General features: G+C 46.6%; 1 protein-coding gene across 1 annotated transcript in view; it reads right to left on the bottom strand.

The window, feature by feature from the left end:
* Bcar3 (BCAR3 adaptor protein, NSP family member) overlaps positions 1-26,742 on the bottom strand; it is a 111,196-nt gene that overhangs the window by 55,022 nt on the left and 29,432 nt on the right. Inside the window, exon 3 of the mRNA XM_021157545.3 lies at positions 20,998-21,037. Within this exon, the coding sequence (XP_021013204.1) occupies positions 20,998-21,037 (40 nt within the window). The remainder of the gene's footprint in view (positions 1-20,997; positions 21,038-26,742) is intronic.

The raw sequence follows: 26,742 nt of genomic DNA on the forward strand, positions 1-26,742 counted from the left end.
AAGCCCTGGCCCTCCTCTGGTGGGAGGGCCTTGTGTGTCACAGTAAATGTGGAATATATACAAGTCTGATCTCAGCAGCCCCTTGGCAGCCACACATCTGGGGAGTGCATCTAGAAAGGCCACGGCGGTCATCCACATCTCTCAACCTCATTTCCTAGTGTGCGATGTTCCCAAGGGCCAGAATTTCTGCTGAGAATTCTACCAGTGTCTCGTTTAGCACACTAGGAGGCGGGCATCATTATCACCATGGTCTGGGCAGCAAGCAGTAGTTCTTAGAGTGAGTAATGAGAGCAAGCCAGAACCTGCTTTATCTGATGTGCTAATAGAAGCATCACACCTGACTGCCAGGACCAGAACACTCTAATCTAAAGCAAACCCAGGAGGCAGACCTCCCCTCATCCAGCCACAGATAGTCCAGCAGCACAGGTTGAGGGTTCATCCGCAATGTCAGGGATACTGGACAACATATGACTGGCAGGGAAGTGTAGCTCATAGACTGGGGATGCTGAGAACAGAATCTCTGGATCAGGAGGCAGCAAGCCTCAGGTGTTGAGCGCAAGCCAGGAACACCTCTCTGTGTATAGACCTCCTGTGCCCTTGGTGGGGAAAGGCCGGATCCGAAGGCTCTCTGTGAGAGACTGCATTGATCGGCAGCCAATGTCTTCACTTCCTTGATGGCTGCCAAGTACACCGATGTCTTCAGAAGTGACATCTAAAAGGTCAATATTTTCTTTACTTGGTGCCTAGGGTGAGGACAATGGGTTGTTTTTGCCAGTGTTCAAAGGCTAGTAGAATGCCACCAACCCCCACCCTGTCCCTATGCACCTTACAGCGCTCCTTCCCAAGTAGGTGGGAGGGCTGGGCGGGGGAAGGGGGAGGTACCAGGGTGAGCAGCAGGAATGGGTCTGGAGAGTCTGGATCATTATCTGGAACACTGTGTCTTAGGGCTGGGTCACTTGCGAGAACAGATGTAGAAATCTTTCCAAGGCCACACAGGTGATAATCAGGTGATACACAGCTCTCCCAAGGGCCCACTTCTACCTCCTCTGTCACAGCGGCCACCACGAAACTATCCAGCCCATAAATAAACCAAAGAGAGTGAAACTGCAGAGAGCTGTGTACAGGTTTTAAGAAGATGGAAAAGGGTATGGGGAGGCATATCTGCAGAGTTTAGCAGTCATGTGTCAACACAGTATGTGTGTATCCCAAGAAGACAGAGATAATTAGAAAAATAGCCTACTATGATCCTAAACATTTATGGGGAAATGTGTAAATACCAGATGGTGGTGTTGGAAATATGATCATAACAAATTCAAGAGACTAGTGAGAATGAAGCCGTTTTTTAATATATAATGCTGCAGACAGGGAGACACAGCAGAGAAAGGGCAGAGACGACTGGTGCGTTGATTTGGATTAAAAGGGCATCTTTAGAAGTTCCCTGACTAGAACTTCCTGTCCTTTTCTCCCATTGGCTGAACTGATGAATAAACCTGCCCCCTTTCTGATGTGGGCTCAGTCACTTAGCAGACTTCCTGTAACCTTATAACTCTCAGAGCTGGCAGCCCTAGAGAGTGGGGGTGGGGGTGTGTCTCCTGCCTCCTGCTTATCAGTGACTGCTTATTGAGAGCAGACCTAACAATCTAATTCAGTGCTTCTCAATAGCTCAGCGCTACTGGATAGCAGGTGTCTTCACCCTTGCGAGATGGATGTGTATGTAATCCAGTCAGAGTACTGGACAGTGAGCTGTCTAAGGGTGAACATATGGTCAACCTGAGATGAACCTGAGAGCTTCCCTGGGATTTTTCAAACTGGAATTGAGGAGGAAGCTCTCCTTTCCTTTTGAATGGGAAGACTGGAAGGTTAGGCTTCCCGTGTGTGCTCTGTGCACAAAGCTGACCTGAGAAAACACAGCTTCTGCACAGAGAGGCAGACACAAGAGACCAGCAGCCTTGGGTGTTCTACTTCCCAGAAGGAGCAGCGGCAAAGACAACTGCTCCACCCGGCCCTTCCCAGAAGGAAGTTCACTACTTTGTATCAACAGGTTAAGTTTACAGGATCGCTTATCCTGAGATTCAAATTTGAGATTAACCCAATCACCGGTCCCTTTATCAAGCTTGGGAGTAAAGGAGATGGAATGGTGTCTCCTTAAAACTTGTTTTCCAGCCGGGCGTGGTGGCGCACGCCTTTAATCCCAGCACTCGGGAGGCAGAGGCAGGCGGATTTCCGAGTTCGAGGCCAGCCTGGTCTACAAAGTGAGTTCCAGGACAGCCAGGGCTACACAGAGAAACCCTGTCTCGAAAAACCAAAAAAAAAAAAAAAAAAAAAAAAAACTTGTTTTCCTAAAATATTTTCTTAAAATGTCAATGACAATGAAGTCGAGCTTAAGTTCAAGGTGTTCGCTAGCACACTGTGTTGGGTACACCGCTGCAGGCTTGTGTGCCATCTCTGCGTCTGAGAGACGCTAAAAAGGAGCCGACACGGGCTGACGCTGCATGAAGCCACGTATATGATTTTCCCGGTTAATAACAGGGCTCTTCGCTGTTATTCGAGTCAGCAGCAGGTGGAAATGAGCGGTCTTCCTCAGTCTGCTCCAGGGACTTACACGTGGAAGAACTGAGTTGTCCTGAGTTTTCTGGGATAGAGAAGACATGGTTTGCCTTTAGGGGGTAGGAGAAGGAGATTGGAACTAGGATGTTCTGTGTCACTGAGTATGAGTGTGACCTTTGAGCCATGCACAGCACCCTCCCAGCCTAGGGGCAACTGTGAACCAACATCTTACAACTTCCCCTTAGCAGGCCCTGGCATGATCTACTATCTTAAAAATTCTTGAGGACATTTCTTAAAGGCCGTTTGGCTATTGGACCAGATTCAGAGATCTTGCAAAGCCACCCACTTCCAGAAGCCAGGAGCCCCTCTGGTGGTCAAACCTAAGAGGAAAACTTGAAGGCATGAAATTGACACCATCTCCACACACATTCAGATACCCCTTAGATGTGTTCTGCAGCCGGGGTTACAGGGCTTGGAAGCCCCGGTTTTCAGTCGTCATGGCCGTTGGGGAGTTCCTTCTCCCTCCACGGCTTTCCTTATGCCCAGCTCCGAGCTCCAGCTTCCACCCTGCCTCCCAGGCACAGCTGTTAGAATGACTGATACGCTTTGAAACCATCTCTTCTTCACAGTCCCTACAACATTCAGCGCGGCGTCTAAATATAATAGGGGCCCAGGAAACGCTGAGTGCTGTGTAGAGATTCTCAAACTGAAGTTCATGGACACCTTGGCAGACGGATGTATAAGAATCGTGCACATGTATTTCTGGAGATGTGGTTTTTACTCATCTTAGATGTAGAAAAGTAGGGAACCTATCCTCTGCTCCCCAAATTGTCACCCACACAGGCATGAAAAATGGCGCAATACCCACCCCCAACACACACACACACACACACACACACACACACACAAAATGAGCCAGCTTTGCCATCCTCTGTTTGGATTAGAACTTGTGACAGAGTTGTTAACTTGATACATTCTAAAATCACCTGGGATGAAAGTCAGGATTAATGAGGTTTGGCTACATTGGGTTGCTCGGAGGCATGTATGTCTCTGGGAGTCTCTCTTCCATTTTTAGAGTTTTATTATTTATTTTTATTTCATGGGTGTGGGCGTTCTGTCTGGATGTATGTTATGTATATGTGCCGCATGCATATAGTGATCACAGCAGGCCAAAGACGATGCAAGATCCCCTGGATCTGGAGTGAAGGCTGTTGAGAGCCGCTGTGTGAGTGGTGGGAACTGAACCTGAGTCTCTGCCAAGGGCAGCAATCACTCCTCACCGCTGAGCCATCTCTCCATCCCTGGAGGGGACTGTCTTCATTAAATTAATTGAGGTAGGAGGCCTAGCCCACTGTGGACAGGACCACTCCTTGGATTTGGGTCCTGTATTGTATAAGAGTAGAGAGAAAGTGGGCATGTGTGCATTTTTTTATTTTTTATCAGTTCTTGGACATGTTGTGACCAGCTGCCTCTAAATTCTTGCCTTGATTTCCTGGAAATAGCGGACTATAAACTGGCATTGTAAGTCAAATGAAACCTTTCTCTCCTAAGCCGATTTCAGCCAGAGTGTTTTATCTCAACAGCAGACAGGAAACCAAGGCAGACTTTTCTCATTTTAATCCAAATAATCATCTTGGTCTCTTAGTCCGCAAGCAACCTGGGATTCCAAACTGGGAGGAAGCGAGGCAAAATGAGGTGATTCTCAGCTCGCACCGCCTTGGCTCTGCTCAGGTCCAGGCGGCTTCTGTAAAGACCAGGAGGACACAGAGATGAGAGCCCACGCAGGATGGATTCAACTGAGCACACAGACCCGTTTCTAACACAGCCACCTGGGCCTGGGAAAGACCAGAGCCCAGCTGGAGCCTTGGGGCACAGGAAGTGGTCCATCAGCTTCGCAGCTTCTTCTGCACAGAAAGCTCTTTGGAGAGGGTGAATGGAGGCTTTATGTAGTAAGTTCTCATCCACAAGCTAATAAATATGTGGAATGGCCTCTCGGACCAGGTTCCTGCCGCCTGGACACTGAGGTCATTCAAGAAACAATTAGATGCCATCTGGAGAGAACTGGGAAATTGCCTCAGAGGACCAAACAGTATGTTCTCATTCCCAGGGTCTGAAACATCCTTATCTCATTCCCAGAGAGGAAGGCATGGAGGCTGGCCAGCTCATCCACATACGGAGTGAGAAAGCATGCACTTGGGCAGCTGATAAAAAAACGGATGGGTCAGGAGAGTGTGCCTTTCCAGCCCGCCCCACGTAAATCCATCCCCCTAAATGAATTTATCCCTTGCCTGCACTTTCACTCCAAGCATAGAATCTTTGTAAATCGGGCCTTGGCCTCATCTAAAGTTGGGTTTGCACAGCTTTAATATAAAGTAATTACAGATTAGCAACGGCTTCTGGCCCAGCCCTTTGCAGTCTATAGTGATTAATGATTTAGCTATGTTCAGCTGTTAGGAGCTATACAGGGTTCACAGCTCACCCTGTGGTAAGGAACAGGCCCCTGTCTGAGAGCTATTATTTCCATAATATATTCTCATTTTTAAATAAAAATTTAGTATCTCTCTATGTTAATAATCAGTTTTTTTTTTTTTTTTTTTTTTTTGGTTTTTCGAGACAGGGTTTCTCTGTGTAGCCCTGGCTGTCCTGGAACTCACTTTGTAGACCAGGCTGGCCTCGAACTCAGAAATCCGCCTGCCTCTGCCTCCCGAGTGCTGGGATTAAAGGCGTGCGCCACCACGCCCGGCAATAATCAGTTTTTAAATATAAACGCAATTGTTAGTTAAGGCTGAGATGGGGTGTGGGGCAACTTAGATAAATAGCAAAGAGCTATTTGTGTTTTAGTATTTCTATAGTTCTTAAGTGCCGCCCAAGGTCCAGGAGACTGAAGCTTCTTTTCATAATACTGAGACTTTCGTCGCCTGTTACGCTGTGTCAACAAGTCACGCGGATGGGGGAAACCTATGCTGGGTGAAACAGGTTCCTTAAGAGGATGCAAGGCAGAGGGACCAGCTATACTGATCCTGTCTCCTTCCACTCCTGACCATCCCGAGCACACAGTATGTAAGAAAAGATGTAAACAACACTGTGAGGAGTACTTACTCTCTTTACTGAGTCAAGGCTCACCGAATACGGGCACGGCGACTGCCTGGAACCAATGGTCTGCATCACCCACTGAAGAGCCGCGCTCTCTCGTGGAACGGCATTCTTTAGTTAACAAAGACATCTAACAACCTGTGGTTATTCCCACTTGAGGACTTAATTGGCAGACATTTTGGGGGATGGGGTAGGGATGAACAGAGTGGTCTGTTTCTTCAAAGAAAACAACCAATAGTGTTTGTTACCGAAGCAAAGATTTGAGCTGTCGCTCGAACACTAGGATTTTTGAAGGACTTGTATTCACCACCAAGAAGTTCATAGCTTATCTACACGTTCATGACTTTTCTGGGAAGGTTAGTGATGCCTATCGGCTAACACATTTTGATTGGATGCAGAGACATGTGAACATTTGAGAGATCCACCTAACTCCTTGAACCAACATTCTTCAAATATCCTACACACGACAGCACTACTCAAACTGCAAGACAGACAGATGGGCCTTAAAGACCGGAGACGAAGAGATGCCAGGTGAGGTTTCAGAGTCTAACCTCTCAGGCGAGGCACCCTCCAAGGTCTAGATTAGCATCGCAGGATAGCAGTAATTATCTTACACAGTTGCTTACTAAAGTCTGCCCTTTTAAACCACATACCAGTGGAGGCTGGGTCTCTTAGGCATCTAACCAAAACGACCCAGTAAACTGACCGCCAAAAGCACACACAGGAGAAGTTGTGCTCTCTTCGGCCAGACAGTAAAGAGACTTGCAAAACGGTAAAGCAATGCGTCCTTACCCCTGGATGGGTTTGTCTTGGAAAAATGACCACCTTTTCATAAACATATGCACTTCATATTTATGCACTGTTCATTTTAAATGAACACACTAAGGAAACATAAAATGTCATAAAATAGAATAAAGAACATGTTTAAAATCCTCCCATTGTTGGCTGAGGGTTACCACAGAGGTCAACCCCAGAACCCATGTAAAAGCTGGCTGTACAGGGCAGCCTGCCTATAATCCAAGAGGCTGGGGGTCCCTGGGGTAAATTGGCCAGCCAGACTAGCCAAACCAGTTCACCAAGAGATCCTGCCTCCATATGTAACGTGAGGGGAAATCTAGGAAGACATTCAATATGTACCTTGAGCCTCTACAAGTGCATATACATATAACACATACACACATACAAATACATACACATATACACACATACATACATACACACACATACACACATACATACACACCACATATCACCAGACACATATGAACCCCACATATGTGGACATGCATGTACCACACACACACAAACACATAGAACACATATCACCAGAGACATATGAACCACATACATGTGGACATGCATGTACCACACACACACAAACACATAGAACACATATCACCAGAGACATATGAACCACATACATGTGGACATGCATGTACCACACACACACACACACACACACACATGCAAGTAATTTCTTCATTTTAATCTCCAACACAACGATTATTAATAGTTATAGCTCATATAACTAAAGGATTTTTTAAAAGGATTCTCAATTTTTAACAATGTAAAAAGGTCTTGACACAGAAGTTTAGGAATTTTTCTCTAATATATTTATAGTTTGTTTGAGATAATTTGGATCAACCCACAAATTTTTAGTGTATCCATGAACTATGGTATAAAAAAGGAAGTGTTTTAGCGTGGTGGTGGCAGTAATATACATGCCTTTAACCCCAGCAGTCAGGAGGCAGAGGCAGGCAGGTCTCTAAATTCAAGGCCAGCCTGGTCAACAGTGATTCCAGGACAGCCAGGACTACACAGAGAAACCTTGACACTAAAAACCAAAGGAGGGTTGGGGAGGAGTGTTTTATTTTTTTATATACGAGTATTATATGTATATTAGAGAAAAATGTGTAAACTGAGAGAAATGTGAAAAGCAAAAAGCAAAACAAAACAGAAACATCCCTTTAATTGCCAGGAGAATTTATTTTGACTTAAATGTTATTCACACTTAGCTATTCTGCCACTGGATGGCAGTGTTCATGGGGGGTCAAAAGAGGGCATCAGAGTCCCTGGAACTGGATTTATAGGCAGGTGTGAGCTGTCTGGTGTGAGTGCTGGGAAGAGAACCCAGGTCCCCTGAGAGAATAACAACTGTTCTTAACCACTGGTCCACACCTCCAGTCCCCAGGGGTTTATCTTACCTGAAATTCACGGAAGAATATACTACCCCCCCCTTCTTCTCAACTGTGACCTCACTGCTCTTCCAGTGCTCTGACCCCTCTCCCCTCCACCCTCACAGCCAGTCCACCAGGTAATCTAGCTCTAGCTTCGAGTTACTCATCCAATTCCCCGTCTTCCCCCTGCTACCTGGCAGGTCCAAACCCCCAGCCCCTATCACCTGAACACTCGTGTGCATTGTGTGCACACACCCCCTCCTCCCTTCTGCCCTCTTTTCCTTTCTGTCCCCTAGCAACAAGGAATCCAAAGTGAACCCCAGGCAACTGTAGAGATTCCAGTCCTTCCCCTGAGATGCAGGCCCTGTGCAACCTGCCCAATCACCTTCTTCCAGCTCTCTGTCAGTGGCTGGACCCCATGGCAGCTTACTTTGCTGCTCTCAGCAGGCCTGGCGGCCTCCCTACTGTTCTCCCAGAGCAGAGGTGTACTCTGACCTCCGAGCTAGCCCCCATTGCTTCATTTGACCTCTGCTGCCAGGCCCTTCCACACTAAAGTCCCATTCTCTGCCCAGCTCCTTTATGCTAACATCTCCCAGCTCCCTCCCTGCTGAGCCTTTCTGCCTTTGCATGAATCACGATTTGGTTGTCCTTCCTCAGGCCAGGTCATCCCATCTGCCACCTCCAGAATAGAAGGTCCAGGAATTTGTTCAGTGTTGTATCCGAACCCTTAGAGAGTTGACAAGTGGTAGATAACACAGGCTATGAAATGACTATGCGCTGTTTTAAACAAGAGGGGACTGGGAAAGCCCAAATGTCATAAGGACATTTTCTTATAAAGAAATTCAGGTTGGGTATCTGATATCTGAAATACTCGAATGTTTTAGATTTCAGATTTTTAAAAAACCTGCACACACACCACACACACACACACACACACACACACACACACAAATACAGAGAGAGGGAAAAAGAAGAGTTAGAAATCTTAGGAGTGCGAAGTTTAAACATGAAATTAATTTATGCCCCAAGTAATAGTCTATATGCACGGACCGAAGATAATTTATGCAATATTTTAATAACTTTGCTTATGAAACAAAGTTGCATGGTATGGACGCTCCTATTGCGGCTCAAAGTTGATGATTGGAAAGTTTACAGGTTAGGAAGTATGCGCTGGATCTCAGATCTCGCATTCTGGACACTTAGCCTGCACCAAAGGAAGATCCGACTCATGAGTTCAACACAGAGTAATGCACAGCCAACAAGACAAGTCACAAAGAAGTATTTGATGATATATTATTTTGATAATAGATAAATAAAATTCCTTCTGTGTGAGCGTCTTCTCAGAATTTCCCAACAACATGGATTCCCCAGCTCCCCAGCTCAAGAAATCTCTGCGTAACGTGGCTTCCAGTTACTCTCTCCTGCTCCTGCCAGGCTGAGTGCACCCATTGTCCACAGGGGTGGAAAATTCTCTATCAGTCTTCAAAGTACTGATAGCTATTTTCTGCCTTGCTAAATCAAGCACCCTTCCTGACAAAGCGTCAGTCTTATCAACTGTCAGATCACAATGTAAATGCAAGTCTTTCCAAGGAAAGTTTAATGTGCGTAAAACTTCAGGCCAACCCTAATCGGTTCCACCCAAACAACGCAGACAATACGCTAGTGACAAAAGGCTCCATGACTTCACACACCTTGAATGGAGCCAACACAGGCCCTCTTTCTGAAGTTGAACTATAATGTGCTATGTTATTACATTTCATCTTAAAAGCTCCCATAGTGTTCAGAAACAGCTATAGCCAAATGCTGCATTGCTGTGACATGGAGTGACCACTAGAGGGTAGAGTTTAATAGCAAACAACTCCAGGGCTGAAATCCTGGCCTCTTTGGATGCTAAGTGCTAGGGTATGGAGAAAGCAAGATCTCCTAAGTAGATAGATCTAAGTCACAGAGGATGCCAGAACTGCATCTCTAAAAAGTTACAGATTTACATCTCTAAAAATTTAGGACACCTCTTACTAAATATGTGAGTATTTAGGACAACAAAAAGTGACACCAGTTTTCATCTTGAACAGTAGGTTAGCAAGAGAAGGCGGCAGACCAAGGCTGCATTTAGGAACTGCTTAACCATCTCAAAACTGATACTCTCAGGAAATTCTGGGACATTCTTCACTTGATCTTAGCCAAAAGGCCGAGAAGCGATATTCTGGGACATTCTTACAGACATAAGTCTTATTTGCTTTGGGGAACATAACGATTTTTGGAATGAGCCAGGCATGGTGGTGCACACCTTTAATCCCAGCACTTGAGAGGCAGAGGCAGGAGAATTTCTGAGTTCTAGGCCAGCCTGGTCTACAGAGTGGTTCCAGGACAGCCAGGGCTACACAGAGAAACCATGACTCGAAAAACCAAAAAAAAAAAAAAAAAAAAAAAAAGATTTTTGGAATGTATGGCTTAGGGGCAGGCACACACATGTAATTCCAACATGTGAGAAAGCTAAGTCAGGAGGATAATGATTCAGGTAGCCTGGGCTCCACGGACCCTCATTTAGATGTACCTTGAATCCAGTCGCATATCATTCAGGCACCAAATATTATTATTAATATTATTAAGAGAACAAGAAGAGTCCCCTAGCTTCAGAGTCGAGCTGTTTAAAACGCACAGCCATGAGCAGAGTGTTCACAGAGTGACCCAAGAGTGACCCTCAAGGTTGTCTACAGGATCTGGGGAAGGTCCAAGGCAGGGAGTCTGAGGCAAGGTGAGCCCAGTGCACAGACAGGGAGCTAGAACGGCAGCTGCTACCTCTTATTTACAGGGTACCAATCACATCCTAGGTTCTAAACTAAGAACTTTACATATATTAACTCATTTAACCCCAGATTCCTCCACTTACTGGGAATTTCAGTCAATGCCTAAAAATATGGCTAGCAAGAACCAATCTGGCATGCGTGCTTACTTACCAGTATGACTGTGACAATAAGCACATACTCTGTGGCTTTCAAATAAAACCGGGTGTGGTGGTGCATTCTTATAAGACCAACACTTGGGAGCTGAAGGGGGACAAGCCCTGAAGTTTAAGGCCAGCCTTGGCTACATATTGAATTCAAAGCCAGCCTTGGGTACACAGCAAAACCCTGCTTAAAAAAAAAAAAAAGAAGTATTCTTTCATAGTTTCCAGATATCCTCAATGCCACACTCTCCCTAAAGCGCCCAGGGAACACCAAGAGCAGGTGCTTGAATGAGGGACAGTGCAGACTCGCAGACTCTCCACTGAAATCAGCCTCTCCACATTCTTCGTATGCCCAGGGAAGAACACAAATGCAGTCCCTCTCTATCACAAAGTGTAAGGTCCTGCATTCGGAGTGGTCACGGGGGGTCAGCAAACCCCAAGTATAATGTTGGAGCCTCGCCCTAGGAAAACCATCTCTTTGGTCACTGGCTACCCCCTGCTGGGTAAGTACTCTGCCATAGTTTTAAGACGGGGTCTCTCACTGAACCTAGAGCTCGCTGATTAGGTCACCCTGGCTGGCCAGTGACCCCTTAGGGGTCAGCCTGTCTGCCTCCCCAATGCTGAGATTACAGGCACGTGCTGATATACCCCTTTTAAAAGGCTGCTAGGGGTCCAGACTTGGGTCTTCAAGCTTCTCGACCGAGCCATCTCTCTACCCGTACAGCATCATCTCAATTTGGTCAACTGATCTGCAAAAAGAGACAACCTCCAAATACGGTTTCATTCGCAAATACTGAGATTGGTTATTATTTCCTGGAGGAAATAATTAGCTATTATTTCCTGGAGGAGCTTCTCCTGACTTGATTATGCCTATAAAACCTTCTGTATAAATAAGGTCACATGCCCAGGGTGTAGTGTACTAGACGTTACATTTTCAATGTAGTTTTATCAGTGAACACAGTTTAACCCAAATTGAAATCATTGTACCAGCTTCAAGCCACTCAACGGTTCTATCTCAAAACCGTATAGGACAAGGGGAAGGTGCAGGCCTGGGGACAGCAGGAGGGGCAGGATGGTGGAGTTTAAAGAGAACAAGGGGAAGGTGCAGGCCTGGGGACAGCAGGAGGGACGATGGTGGAATTTAAAGAGTAAGGAAGAGGACAGGACGACATGAGGTTAGAAGCAGACTGACCCCAGGGGGTTTTAGGCCCAACCATGGAGCAGACTCTAAAAGAAGCCACAGGCCTGATTCTTGCCTCTCTGTCCGTTTCCTAGTGACTTCTCCACCTTATGGAATCTAAGTCAGTGGACCTCAACCTGTGGGTTGAAACGCCTGTGACCTTTTCACAGGGGTCACATATCAGATATTCACATTACAATTCATAACATTAGCAAAATAACATTTATGTAGTAGCAAAGAAAATAATTTTATGGTTGGGGGGGGGGAGAGTCACCACATGAGAAACTGCATTAAAGGGTCACAGCATTAGGAAGGTTGAGAACCACTGATCTAGGTAGTTTCAGAAAAGCCACCGTAAGCCAGAGAGGGCTACCTGCACTTCAGCTTCACGGCTGAAGCTTGCGAGGACTGTAAACTCCCAAGGAATTCATCTTTGTTTTATTCCATTCACTGGTCAGACCAGACCCTCGGGCTGTCCTGGCAGAGGAGTGTCTGACCTGTGAAATCATCTAGATAAGATCCAGTCAGAGCAGTCAGGCCTCAAACACCAGGATGTCCACGCACATCTCTTTATCCAGACAGAGCCGGCGGGATCAGCAAAGCTATGCTGCTCGAAGCCAGCCTGTCTACAGGATGCTGCTGATGTGGCAATGCATTGCATCTGTGAGATTGCAGGCCTGGCACAGGGACTCACAGCTTGGTCATGAGGCAAGATACGGGTGATCCAGGTGAGGTGACATTGCACAATGGTGATGTCAGCATGAGCTGACAGAATTTTCTCTTGGAAGCCCGCAACACATCATCAGAGATGCAGGCAGGGAGGGTGGAATCCGCAGGCTAAAGTAGGACTCAGCAAGCCTCCCTGTGAAGGGTTCCGCTAGGCTATGCCGCCGCACCAGGAGAACACAAAAGCAGCCACAGGCAATACATAGTACAGGTCTATGGATCCCAATAAAACGTTAATACATCAAAATATGAATTCTGTATAATTTTGCCACTTTTTTGATTAAGGGAAAGAAACCCTTTAAACTAAAAAGGCCACTTTTAGCCAATGAAAACTTGGGGGGGGGGTGTAAGAGTAGGGGGTGAGCCAGACTTGGCTTTGAGTGGGAGTTTCCTTACCCTTGCTCTAAACATAGCTTCAAACGCTCGCTGGGTGGTTGATTTACAATGGTGGTAACAAGGTTTCTACTTGGGGCTCTCCTTCCTTCTCACAAGCTCACCAGCTTCTGGCAAGATCCCAGGCCCTCATGTGAACTTGAACTGCCCCCAGCTTCCCTTCCGTCACCTGCTCCATTCAAGTCCTGCCAGGATCTGCTGGCCTGCTTGAATAAAACGGCTTCTAATTCTCCCTCCAAATGGCCTCCGGTGACACCTGGCCTCGCTGTGGCCACTGCCACTCCCTGAGGTAAACACTCCATGTCAGTTTCCCCTCATCCGCCCCCGCCCCTCCAACAACACGGTGAGTGCACAAGAGAGACTTGGAAAACATCTGCGGCATGAGTGAACCTCCACGGAGTCTCTAAGAGCACTGTCTCCATCTGCTGGGAGGTCTGTCCTCACGGAGCAGCCCATCTCAAACCGGAAACTTGCCCTATTGAGGTGGCAGTCCCCAAAGGCCAAAAGAGGAGATTTTCGTTTCCATTTAAAGGCCAGGCTAATTTGCATTCAGTACATGTCTCCCTTTTCAGTACAATCCTGTGAGCTTTGACAAATGATCAGTTGAGTAATTATTTCTACAATCAAAGACATTCCCCTGTCATACTCTCAAAGTCCCCTTTTAGAGGTACCCTCACTTACCCCTTTCAACCATGGACTCATTTCTGTCACCAGAGATGTGATTAGAGCTGGTAGGCTTTGAAAGATTTAAAAAAAAATGTTGTGTGTTTTTTTTTTTTTTAATTATGTGCATGCACGTGTCTGTGTGGGGTTTGTGATGTGGGTACAGGTGACCATGGCAGGCCAACCGTGTCAGATCCCCGGAAGCTGGAGTTACAGGGTGATTAGGAACCATCCAACATAGGTGCTGGGACTCTAGGGCCCCTATAAGAACTATGCATGGCCTTAACTGCAGAGCCATCTCTCCAGCCCTGCTGGCAGCCGTCTGAGACTATCTTTTCAGGAAGTGTACTGTGCTTTCAATGCACCAGTGGTTTTGCGCGTCCGCTTCTTTCTGTAGCTGAACGGTATGCCACCATGTGGATCTCCATGGTTTGTTCATGGCTGAAGCAGACATTCGGGCTGTTTCTAATTCATCAATGGTGAATGATGTTAAATAATGTCATATATAAGCGTATACACAGAGACTTTCATATGAGCATATATTTTGTGATAAGTTTTTTTTTTAAGTGTCCATATTTCTGTAAGCTCAAAGGATAAGATTCTGCTGGGTGAGGGGCTGTTTTCTAACCTATTTGTCTGTCTGTCTTCCTACCCAGTGGCTGCAGTGTTCTAAACTGTAGTAACACAAAACTTCCTAAGAATAGCGACAGGGCACATTGTGGGCAGAGTGGGCGAAACTGAACATGGGCCCAGAGTTAGCCTGCATTCTCGGCTGGCACCCGTTTGATCTGGTCCCACAGGGGACAGCGCGGGCTCTCTGCGGATGTGCACACTCAGGCAAAAACCTGCAGAGCCAGCCAATTGGGCCATTATCTGGTTCATATAACTTGTTAGAATCTCACGGAATGTACAGCGTGCCATTGTCTCTGTGAGTCCCTTTCATGACTTTGTGAGCTGGCTAATTCAGAGCAGACTCGCCTGTTTTCCTGCTGGAAGAAAGCACTTCCCTCAAAGACAGCTATTTAGCCGTGACCATGGCTGCAGCCATGTAGAGTACAAAAGGGAGCTGAGGCCCGGCTGCCCCCTCTTCTGCCCAAGCCTCCCACAGCCAGGCTGCTTATTTTCGGTGCTGGAGTTTGCATTATTATTTTTCTCTTTTCATCTGCTGGGTGACCTGAGGTATCCCAATCCTACTACGGGAAATGGCCTCGCTGAGATCTGAGCCTTGGGCAGGCTAACGTCTATAGGCTTAGAAGACCCTCTGGGAACAGGCATTAACCCCACAAAGGATGGCTTTCTGAGCCTCTCTGGACGCCCCCTGGGCTCCAGAGGCCTTCATTCAGCACAATAGCTCCAGTGTCATGACATTTCTTCTAACCTGCAAAGCAGGCTTGGCGATGGCAAGTTTTATTAAGGTTCACAAGTGAGCAACAAGAATCCGCCAAGGCTGACAGCTAGGAACCCAGCCAGGAACAAAGGCTGCATCCTGTCCTGACACTTCCTTAGGTGGTCCCTGAAGAGCAGGCTTTTGTCTTCTGGCCACATTGTGCTGTCCACAGCCTGGGCACTGGAGGACACTTGCCTCTTCATTGCTAACTTGGAAATGCAGGCAGCCCACGCTTTCTGCTGCACCAAGCTTTCTAATTTACCTTCCTTAAAAAGTAATCTTTTAAGGGGATGGAAAGGTTGCTAAGAGCCAGAGGACCAGGAAGTCTGCTGTGAGATCCTCTCTCTTAGAAATGACAGGAATACTCACCCAAGATAATTCCACAATGTAGCAGCCTAAACAAGACCCGAGCAATGGTGATATCAACAGGCACAGTGCTGAGGAAGGGGGAAAGCTCAGGAGACCCATGTCTACCATGTCTAGACAGAGAACTAACTACAGGCAGGGATTGACGGCTAATGGGGGGTTGGGGGGGGGAGAGAATTAGCCATTAGCCTCCCAGGGAATGAGCGCCCTAATTGGCTAGCTAATACACTGTGGTCGGCCCTAAAACCATATACACACAAACCATGCTGAACAAACCCAGCAGGCTATACTTATATATTTATGCATATGTGGATGTGTGTTTTCCGATAATACTCAAAAGGAGGCCATCAGTTTGAGAGGGATTTGGGGCAGGGATGGGAGGGGTTGGGAAGAGGAGAAGAAAGGAAGCAATGTAATTATATACTATTTAAAAATTTTAATCACAAAAGGAAGATACACTAAAAAGAAAGAGAGAGGGGCAGAGAGAGAAAGGAAGGGGGAAGGAAGGAAGGAAGGAAGGAAGGAAGGAAGGAAGAGGGAGGGAGGGAAAGTAATATAAGCCTATGGAATTTAGTGCAAGAAGATGGGCTGACTATTGAAGTACACAAGAGTAGGTATAAAATTAAGTTTATAAAGGGGTTACAAAAATGACCCAGGACTGAGATGGCTCAGCAGCAAAGGTGATTGCTGCCAACCCTGACAGCCTGAGTTTTAATCCCTGGGACCCATGAAACGTGGAAGGTGAGGACTGACTTCTGCAAGTTATCCTGATTTCCACACATATGCACGCACACACAAAAATAAATAAATAAATAGAATATAGATCATCTAGGAACAGCAGGAATGTTTTTTATAAGTGCAACATAATGGATCATAAAGTAAATAGTGTGAATCTCCAGTCTTCGGAAGGGACAGAAGCAGTAGCTGATCATTGTCCATTACACCCTTGGTCCTGGTATCAGAGATACAACTTGGAATGCTTCCCGAGGTCCAAATAATATGGCAATTTTATGATCAAGAGGGCGAGCATAGGCGGTAGGAGGTGGCACACATCTATAATACGGGCTCTCAGGAGGCTGAGGCAAAAGGATTACAAATGTCCAGCTTGCCAGCCTGGGCTACATAGTGAGTTTGTGGCTAGCCTTGGTGACATAATCTTTCTCAAACAACAACAAACCACAGAGACAACATAAGAATTCCTACCACTTCCTAAAAAAGATGTCTTTCTCTCCGGTCTCTCATAGACACAGAGATCCCTAAAATGTTAAAATTAGAACAACAAGACCTTTCCCAGCATTCTCATTTATGGGGAAGAAGGACTCCATAGAGAAAGTATAAGTTCAGGGTTACACTATTAATTAAAACCCAAGTGTGGACCAAACTCCCCTCTGTGGGGGAGACCGGGGGAGACCGACGTTACATATCACCCAGTTCCCGTTGGAAGGACATCACACTCAACTATTACTAATGGCTTTAGCATCATTAGCAAACTTGATCAAACATTCTAAGCAACCATCTCACATGTCAAGAGACCGGACACAGAGTGACTATGTCTTGACAGGGCTATGCATATGACAAGACCAGGCAGGAAAGAGGTGGGCACGAAACTCTACAGCCAAGCCCAGGGCTACTTACTACCTCTCAGAGCTATTTACTTCTATTTTTTTTTTTAAAGGTTGGTTTTTATCTAGCATCAGGTATGCCAGATATGGAGAGGAAAATTCCAGAGCTGTTCAGCCCTCACCGAGTCAGCGACCACACGGTAGGCAGCAGGAAAGGTGGGGCCGCTAAGATGTGTACATTCCGATCTCAGTGAGGTGTAGTGAGACGTGGCTATATTTGACTACAGAAAAGGCTCTGTGATTATATAAGACAGCTATGGGTCCAACTGTCAAGATGACAGCCTTCTGAGCTATTACAGGAGGGGAAAATGTGAGGGGGAATATTCATGAAGCAAGGAGAGTAGAAAAGAGAAAAAAAAAAAAAAAAACACTCTCCAAGGGCAGAGCAAACCCAAAATCGGTGAGGAAGGAGCCGCCAACTCCGCCCCCAGGGGTAGGAGGATACTTCAGATCATCCATTTATTTTCCTGACCCATCCACTTATCAAATGCAGCCTCTAGAGTATAGGTGGGAGGCCCAGCTGCAACCCCACCAACCACCCCGAGGCTTCTCAGCCAGGTGGATTTCCTTCCATTTCATATGCAAAGAACTTAGGCATCCCAAGGCATCTGTGATCCTGTCCTCTTTTGTGCCATGTTAATGTGCCATAGATACAAACCCTCAGGTGTGAGCAGGACACAGAACTGGGCAGAGCAGAAGTTTAGATCCTCTCTCCCTTTAGCCCTGTCTGTCTTGACACTGCAGACCAGCCACCAGCTATGGGGTCAGACTCAGGCTGGGGAGGCAGAGGGCAGCTTCAGAGGGAAGACAGGGAGATGCTCTGCCTTGCCACAAGGTGGATGCTTCTGTTCAGATGAGGCTTGGCCACTGATTAAGCCCCTCAACAAGGACTCTGGCCTCCTTGCCTCTTGCTCTCTAGGCCAATGGGGGACCCATCAGAAGGGCCCTTCAAGGCACAACATGCTTAATGTAGAATTTCTTTTTTCTAGATGCCCCAAAGACACTGAATGCTCCCAGAGATTGTAGAGAGGGAGCAGCTCAAAGCTGGAGCCAGACCACGCCTCCCTTTGTCCATGCTTCTCTCTCCTCTGCCTCCACCTCTCTTCAGCCACTATCCAATCACAGGGGCAGTTCCGTGAGTCAGGTCTTTTTGACACTGTTGGCCTGGCTCTGAGGGACAGTCCTATCAGAGAGGTGCTGTGATGGGCAGAGCTGACTCAGGAAGATTGACAGGTGGCATCCTTGGGACCTTGTGCTCAGAGAGACCCTCCCTCAATGTTATGTTGGGGCTTTCTGGGCCATTGAGACCATGACGTATTCTATAATGGCTCAACCTTCTTCTTTGGTCTCTTTAGACCAAGGGAAAGTAAGAAAATGATAAAAGCTGAGCACTGGAGAGATGCTCAGTGGTTAGGAGCACTTGTTGCTCTTCCAGAGGACTGGGTGTGGATCAATACATCTGTACCCACAGCTCCAGGAGATCTGATGTTCTCTTCTGGTCTCCTCAGGACACACACACACACACACACACACACACACACACACACGGCAGGGACAAAAAAGAAAAGAAAAGCTTTGTTCAGCAATCAAGGCTGCGATCACAGTTTAAAGCTTGACAGGATTCAGATCAGGGAAGGGAGAAAGCTCACCATACATTCCTGAACACCAGGCCTCCCTCCCCCTAAACAAAACAAAATTCTATTGGAAAAAGACTCTTCAAGACTCCAAAGGGCAGTTCCATCCATCTTGCCAGGAGAAGGCAGGGGAAGCAAGGATAAACAGAAGATGCTGAAATCCACTATACAGCCTCTTAAGCTAAACAGCTCAACGCACAGTGTTTGGCATTGGTGAACGAGTTGCAATAACTCAAGATAATAAAATAGTCCTTCCCTTATCCTCAGGGATATATTCCAAGACGCTCAGTGGATGACTGAAATCACAGATAACAACATAGTCTATAGATACCATACTAGGCTTTATCCTAGGTGCCCTGCAGGGTTACCATGGAAACAGAGCCAATCCAGCTTTTCTTGTGTAACACCCAGTGCTGTCTTCATATCACTCTTCTATGCTCTGGAACCCATCAAGAAAGTAAGGACCATTTAACACAAGCACTGCAGTACTGTGACAATTACTTAACACCAGCACTGCAGTACTGTGACAATCATCTGCTACTGTGTGACTAATGGAACGGCAGCGTATACAGTGCGGATACACCAAAAGATGAGCAGCACACAGCAAGATTTCAAGATGCTCCACAGAACCACATATAACTTAAGAAGTGGCAAACTGCTTATTTCTGAAACTTTTCATTTAGTATCTTTAGGTAAAATCACAGAGACACGAGGGCTACTGTACTAAAACAGACCATCCTAAAACGGCCCATCTTTAGCAACATTCATCATGGGATTCTTGTCTAAGGGGTTTAGCATTTTACAAAATGGGGGAGATGTGTCACTGGAGCAAGGATCAGGGTTATACTTGGTGAACAGAGGGACTGAGGCTCTGGTAGGAGATAACCAACCTCTGCACCATGGAATTGAGTAATGTTTAAGGAAGGAATTGCATCATCCTAGCACGCTGTTATTTCTTGCTACAGTCCAATCAGACCACAGCCTGTATGCGTATCATGAATGCTTAGCAGTGCACAACGTGTATGAAAATAGATATGCTGCATACAGGAGTGGGGCAGACACACAGTTTATAAACCTCTGACCAGATGTGGTATGGTGGCCCTGCTGGATTAGGCTCACTCGCTTGCCACAGTTCCAATAGTTCAGACATTATTCAGGAATAGGAAAGGGGGAGTAATATTCGCACCTTCATCAACACACACTCCGTTACAATGTTCCATAGGACCAGGCTATTGACTAGAAATTTCTCCTCTCCCATCTACCCTCTGGTCTAAAGGGGAGAGGGGGGATGCTGGAACCATAGAAGCAGCAGGCATATATGCTTTGAATATGGAAGGTAGGCCATGTGTCCTCAAGAAGCGATCATACAACCGACCCTAACTCGGTGCCATGATTCCTCCTAAAACACAGCAAGAGCCATTGTCACAAAGCCAAGTGTGGCAGGCCATGCCTCTCTTCTGGTGGGAGGGACCTTATTTAATTATAGCTGAAAAGTAAAATACAATAAAGCCAATATCCACACCCCAAAGTGGGAAGAGGACAGAAGGAAGAAATAAAGGACAGACAGTTTAGAAGGGCAGGGCAGCTGAACAGCACTGACCGTGAGCCCCACCGAGCAGCAGGGTTTCTGTTTGGCCCCAAGTTAGCTACTGAGGGGAAGGGGGCCACGAGAAAGGAAAGGACAGCTTCTGAAAGGCCCAGCGCCTTCATCCTTCTACCCAAGATGAAGCTCTGCCCACCATTCCTACTTGAAATTCCTGCCCAAATCCCCACCCCGTCCCCCCAAATCTGAAAACTGAGAGATCAAAAAAAAAAAAAGAATTCACCCAGCAACAGAAAAGAATGACCTCAGTTAGCAGCAAAACCAAAATGTGACTTGGATGCATAAAGCCCTCTGTTATCTGTTTACCCGGTGTGAATATTCGATGTCAGCGCCACGGTAATGAGTCTGATTATATGGTGCAGACTCCAGACCTCTTTGGAGGTATTGCAGTGCGTAAGCCAGAACTTACCAAACAAAAACAAAAACAAACCCATGACTCCAAACTTTAAAACACATTTGGTCCGCACGGGGCAAAGACCATAGACTTTAACAGGATCATTCGAGACCTTTACCATGCTTACCAAGGGCCCATGCAAGCCAAATTTCTACCTGCCATTTCAGGTGCTGCAGCCAGTTCTCTCCACGAGGCAGCCTGCAGGCAGTGTCTGGGAAGTCAGTTACCCAGACTCATAACTCCGTGCTCCACCATGTTTTCTTACCTTCACATATTCCAGAGTTGGGTCCAGAAGATATGGATCCCTGAAGAGAGAAAAGAGGGATAAACACGAGTCGGTTAGGGACAATGAACTCTGACACAGAGTGAAATGCAGTCACATTGTTTCCCTCTGTTCATTCAACTTCTGAGCTGTCCCCCACCCCCAAATTCCCAGACAGTATACCCAAAGACAGGTAAGGGGGCCAGAACGAAGCCAGATTCTTCTCATGATGAGAGAGCGCTATCAGGAGCTCGGTCCAGACGTGTCACACTTTCCAGCCAAAACTCAGGCCTCGGGAGGTTACAGTATTTTATATGTAGTGAATCTAAGTGTGCACAAACATTTTAAAAAACTAGCCTCAAGTTTGAAAGCAGGACTCTGAAGGAGCAAGATGAGAGAGGAGCAACGTGGAATGCTCAACACATGCAGCTCTCTCCAGCACTAACACTCAGACAACCGCAGCAGGCTGTGCTGTGGCCCACTTTGACACTAAGAAAACAGAATCCCTGGCAGCGCCCCAAGTCCTCGTGCACAGCTGCTTCTCGAGCACATCTTTTTCTTCTTATCGCTAATGCTTCTCCCTCCCACATGTGTAAACCTGAGGGGCTCAGGTGAACATCTTTTAGTGCCCTAGTATATCTCTCCATCTATTGCACACTCTGTGTCTACCAACATCCTCCAAGGGTTGCCCAGATGCTCAGGAGTAGACAGTAGGGGAGGCATTGTGGAGGGTGACTTACTACAGAGGGAAAGAGCAAAAGGAAGGGGAGACATCAGACCTAGTGGTTCTAAGCTCATACAGTCTGAGCATGACACAGTGTGAAAAGGACACCTGTGTCACAGACTTAAACTTCAAAAGAGCAACATGGTCCGACAGATAGATCACTTACAGAGAACAGAAAGGCTCTGGAGCCAGCAAGGCCAGTCTCTGAAGAGTAGGCAGGGTTCCAACACAGAGACGGACAGATAGGAAACCCACTGACAGCTGCCGTCTGAGGAGGGTGAGCTCATCCCAAGGCCTAGGCCATGAGTAACTTTAGCTCGGCCACTGTGTGGGATACAAAGTGTTCCATCCCACAGATCAAGGACATGATGACCCTGTTGTGAAGATGGCTCCTACTCATAAGCGATCCTCACACTGCTGTGATGACTGTCCCCGACTTAGGGCTGCTCGGAGCACACGGGCACAGAGGGCAGCACTTAGAGTTGTTGGGAGCAGATGAAGACTGGCATTCTAGGTGCTGCAAAGGCAGGCAAATAGGATCAGACATGAGACATTTGTAGGGGTTCAAAGAGTCCAAGCGGGGCCTAAGCTTACAGTGATACAGTATGCTCCCATTGAAAAGGGTACGACCTCAAACCTCTCAAAGCCTGCAGCAGAGGAACACATTCTGCCTATGTCCAGAGGGGTAGGGTGGTGGGGTAGGGGGTGCTCTCTTGCAGGCGTCTCGACTCTACCCGCTGTGACATCAGTATATCCTCCTGCAGGTCTCTGTAAGGTCAGAGCTAGGCCCACTCAGGAAAGTGTCATGCTCTGGAGTGTGCCCATGTCATCAAGCCTTAGTTCCATGAAAATACCCAGCAGAGACCAAAACTGTCAGCAACATTTGGCTTGCGATCCCCCATTTAAGATCTTAAAACTTTGGTTTCATTCATTTGGCGCTTCCAAGCCCAGTGTCTCAACCCTGGGAGTCAGAACCACTGCAGTGCTGAGTGAAATTCTCTCCACTTCTATTTTATGTACATTTTAAATTTTATTTCACACACACACACACCCTAAAGCATGCATTAGACAAAGAAACAAACAAACAACATACTGGTGTGTATTGTCGAAATTGATGGCTTTCAAACTTTTGGACCTTGGTACTTGTCTCTGTCATATCTATTAATTATCGATATTAGAAACTAAACCTGAGAAACTTTAAAAAAATATATTTCAAATTGAGAAAGTCCATCTAGGACAGCCAGATCTCTAGAAAGAGACAATGTTGAAAGAGAGAGACAGAGACAAGAGACAGACAGAGAGAAAGAGAGAGAAGAGAAGGGAAACATCCATTACAGGACCAGTGAGATGGACCAGTGAGATGGCTTAAAGGGTAAAGGAGCTTGCAGCAAAGGCCTAAAGACCTGGGTTCAATGCTAGGAACATATAAAAAAGGTGGAAGGAAAGAAATGACTCTCCAAATCTTTCCTCTGACCTGTGTATGTTCACTGTGGTGCACATACACATGCACACGAGCACACACACACACATACATACACATGCACACACACACTTGTCACACATGCATGCGCGCGCACACACACACACACACACACACGCACACTATATATGTTTGTTAACATGACCACTGATCTCACTGGAGAACTTAAGTACCAGGGTATGAGTATCAAGCTCATGGTGAAAGTTTTCAAACCTTTTCGTTTTCACTTGAAAGATGGATTTTCCTTTTTGGTTTTTTGTTTTCTCCCTCCCCACATCATTGGCGGTATCAAATGTTTTCCTTGGTCATCGTCGTTCACTTTCAGGAAAATATCTGTCAAAAACCAAGCCCATCAGGTCATGATTTGTGATTCCAGCTTTTTTCAAACTGTGCTGTGGTGATGAAATGTTTTAGGCCCCAGTCCATTTCATAATTTTGCTTAGAATTGTGTCTGGCATCTCTGCCCTTCCTACCCCTCTTTGGTGATGCCCTTACCGTTGGAAGCAGCAGCATCCCTTTCTAGAAATGTACAGTGAAAACTCCCTTCACTCACAGCCGGGCCTCAAGCTAAACCTCAGACTCTATTGGAAGGGGCTGTGCCACCTGCTTCCTGTCTTGTTTCAGTAAATATGAGAAGGTGATTTGATACAGTAAATACAAGCGGAGGCCTAGAGGCTGGGCAATGGCCTTGCTGCTTGCCCCGGGTTTCCAGAACCCACATGGGGCAGCTCACAACCACCTGTGACTTTAGCTTCAGGAGATTTACAGAACCTTTTCTGGCTCCCAAAGACACCGCACATATGTGGCATGCATTCACACACATATACACACATATACATACACACACACATTCACACACATCACACACCATCTTCACCACCCAGTGGAGCCTGCCCATGCCTCTCTGACCTGTTAAAGACAAACATCATGGAAGAGAGTACAGATGACCAGGACCCAAGCCATCAGCAAACCCTGGATAGAGCCAGGTCCAGCTTCATGGGCTTAGAACATCTCTGAGCAGGAAGTTCCTACATGAAAGGTCTTCTGAATTTCTCATTCTGAATTAACAAGCTGGCATTTTAAATCAGGCAATAAAAGCAACAAACATCTTTAAAAATACAACCTCTACTTGCTATCACCATGTACTTGTTCTCTAGGAGATAAAATTCACCTATGCAAGATTAATTTTTTTATGTTGTCTATGAATGTTTGCCTGTGCGTTTGTGTGTGCACCATGTGCATGCAGTATCTGTGGAGGTTAGAAGGCGGCGCGGATCCACTGGCACGAGGCTGCGGAGAGTTGTGAGATGCCCATGTGGTGCTGGGAATTGAGTTGTCTTCTAGAAGGGCAGCAAATGCTCTTAACTACTGAGCCATGTCCCCAGCCCCTTAAAGTCATCTATGTAATGTAAATTATTTCCCCTCTCCTTCTCCTCTCCCTCTCCACCACTTCTGTTTTTTATGGTGCTGGGGACTGAGTTTGGGGCCTTGTGTTTGCTAAGCAAGTAAGTGCTCTACCAGAGAACTACCCCACAGCCCAGTGACTTCCTGCTACCCCCTCGCTGTTCGATGCACTATTTCCTATTAAAGTTAAGTAAAATGGACAATGTGCTCAATAGCTGTGTATGGTCAATAGTTCCAGTCCTGCACATCCCAATTACAGATGGGTTCTGCCACCCCCAAGTTCTAATGCAGTGAGTGTTGCTCTACAAAACACTTCCAAATGGAAGGACGTCCATCTCCCAAAGCGACTTCCTTTGTTACTCCTAGTCATGATTTACTGACTAGATTGGCACTGGAAATTTGAGGTACAGTTACTTGTAGCATCTCCCCAGACACTCACATGTCACAGGCCAGCAGCATAGCAAGGATCCTGTGTATTAGTTTTTGGAAATTGACTTTTAAAATGATCTTCCCAAGGCCCTGAAATATTTTCATGTCTGTGAACTATTTTAGATGTGAAAACTAGCGTTAAGTCATTCGAACATTCTATAGCAGGGCCCGAACAGTTTAGATTCAGTAGAGATCACACAAGAGCCAGCCAGAGGGTCATTCCCTGCAAACGTCTGCAATACAGTGAAGGCTTCGGAGGTTCAGAGTTCAGGTCTACTTAACAAGAGTTAGAACAGGGATGAGGCGCTACCGTAGGACTAGATGTGTTCCTCGAAGCTGCTCTTGACAAGTGTAAGACCTGCAGTGGAGACTGAAGAGGGATGCTCTTCCAGGAGCCTTAATGTACAGAATCCCAACGGCTACTCTTCAACAAGTAAGGCTTCCACTGGAGGAGGTACAGAAAAGGAAACCGAGAGCTGAGCCGTTTCCCCTGAGCAGGCTGGACCGGTTGGAGGTTTGCTTTCCTCTCCTCTCTGACAGCATCTGTGAATGCTTCCTTTGATTCCCTTCACACCAGGAAAACTCCTAATTCATCACAGTCTCTCTGGTGCTCCAGTTGGTGTCCTGGAGGCAGATTTAAAAACCCCACGTTACTTAAGGAACCCCTTCCTGAGTCAGTCAGTTGTTACTCTGGCCAAGACTTGCTCTCCCCAGGCATGGTTCAGCTGAGAACCTTCTCACTTGAGTCCTTCCCACAGGAAGAGGCCCTAGATGAGCCTGGCCTCGGGTCGCTCAGCCCACACCACTGCTGTATGGTATTCTCGATGGCCACTCAACATTCCCCCTGCTGTATTAAAGAGGCATTTTGACTGAGTCTGGGCTGAAGGAAAAAGCACAGGCCACTCGGCACCTGGGTGACCACATTTCTTTGAGGACACGGCAGCTGGTGCTAGCTCCGGAGCCACAGGGGCACAGCACCTGGTAGAAGAAAAACTGGTTAAGCACCCCTTTTCCCAGGAGGATTGGAGATTTGGGATGCTGTGACTAGCAACACACATGGTGGGAGAAAAGAATGTTTCAGCGCCAAGTGAGGAAAGAAAGGAATTTTATAGCCAGATACGATGGGAAGGGATGGTTCTGGGTAACGGTAAGTTCCATTTAAAGGAAAGAGCTTCAATCACAGCCCAGAGCTGTATTTCCCTGTGTGATACGCTAACTAGCTGAGCTGGTCTGAGAATGCAATTGTTAAGTTCTATGTGGATTTTATCAAGGGAACTGAGACAGCATAATATCACTATGACAAAACAGCTCACAGGAAAACCAGTACTTCAAACTTAACCAACAGCATCCTGTTAAAACCAAAGCAAGCCCTGATCACCTAGAACCAGATGAAGTGCTCCAGCCCAGGCACCACGCTAGTCACACCGACACGGTAGCGTGCCAGCACAGCGGTCAATGGGACATGAAGGAAACCCAGCAGGGCTAGTTCATGGGACAGACAGCATGCTAAGGGTTTCATGCGCACACACGCTGTGAACTGTGAGAACCTGGGCCCAGTTTGCCATGTGAACAAATCCACGTCTCAGTTTTGTCATCTGTAATGTGGAAATAATAATAGCCCCTAGATCGTAAGAGTCGTGAAGAGCAAATAAGGGTAAAGTTAATTTATCAAAGTATTTTAGACAGCGCCTGACTCATGAAGTCATATAGA

This window comes from Mus caroli, unplaced genomic scaffold (genome assembly GCF_978045245.1).
Source record: "Mus caroli unplaced genomic scaffold, Mus_caroli_1 scaffold_3, whole genome shotgun sequence".
Lineage (NCBI taxonomy): Eukaryota > Metazoa > Chordata > Mammalia > Rodentia > Muridae > Mus > Mus caroli.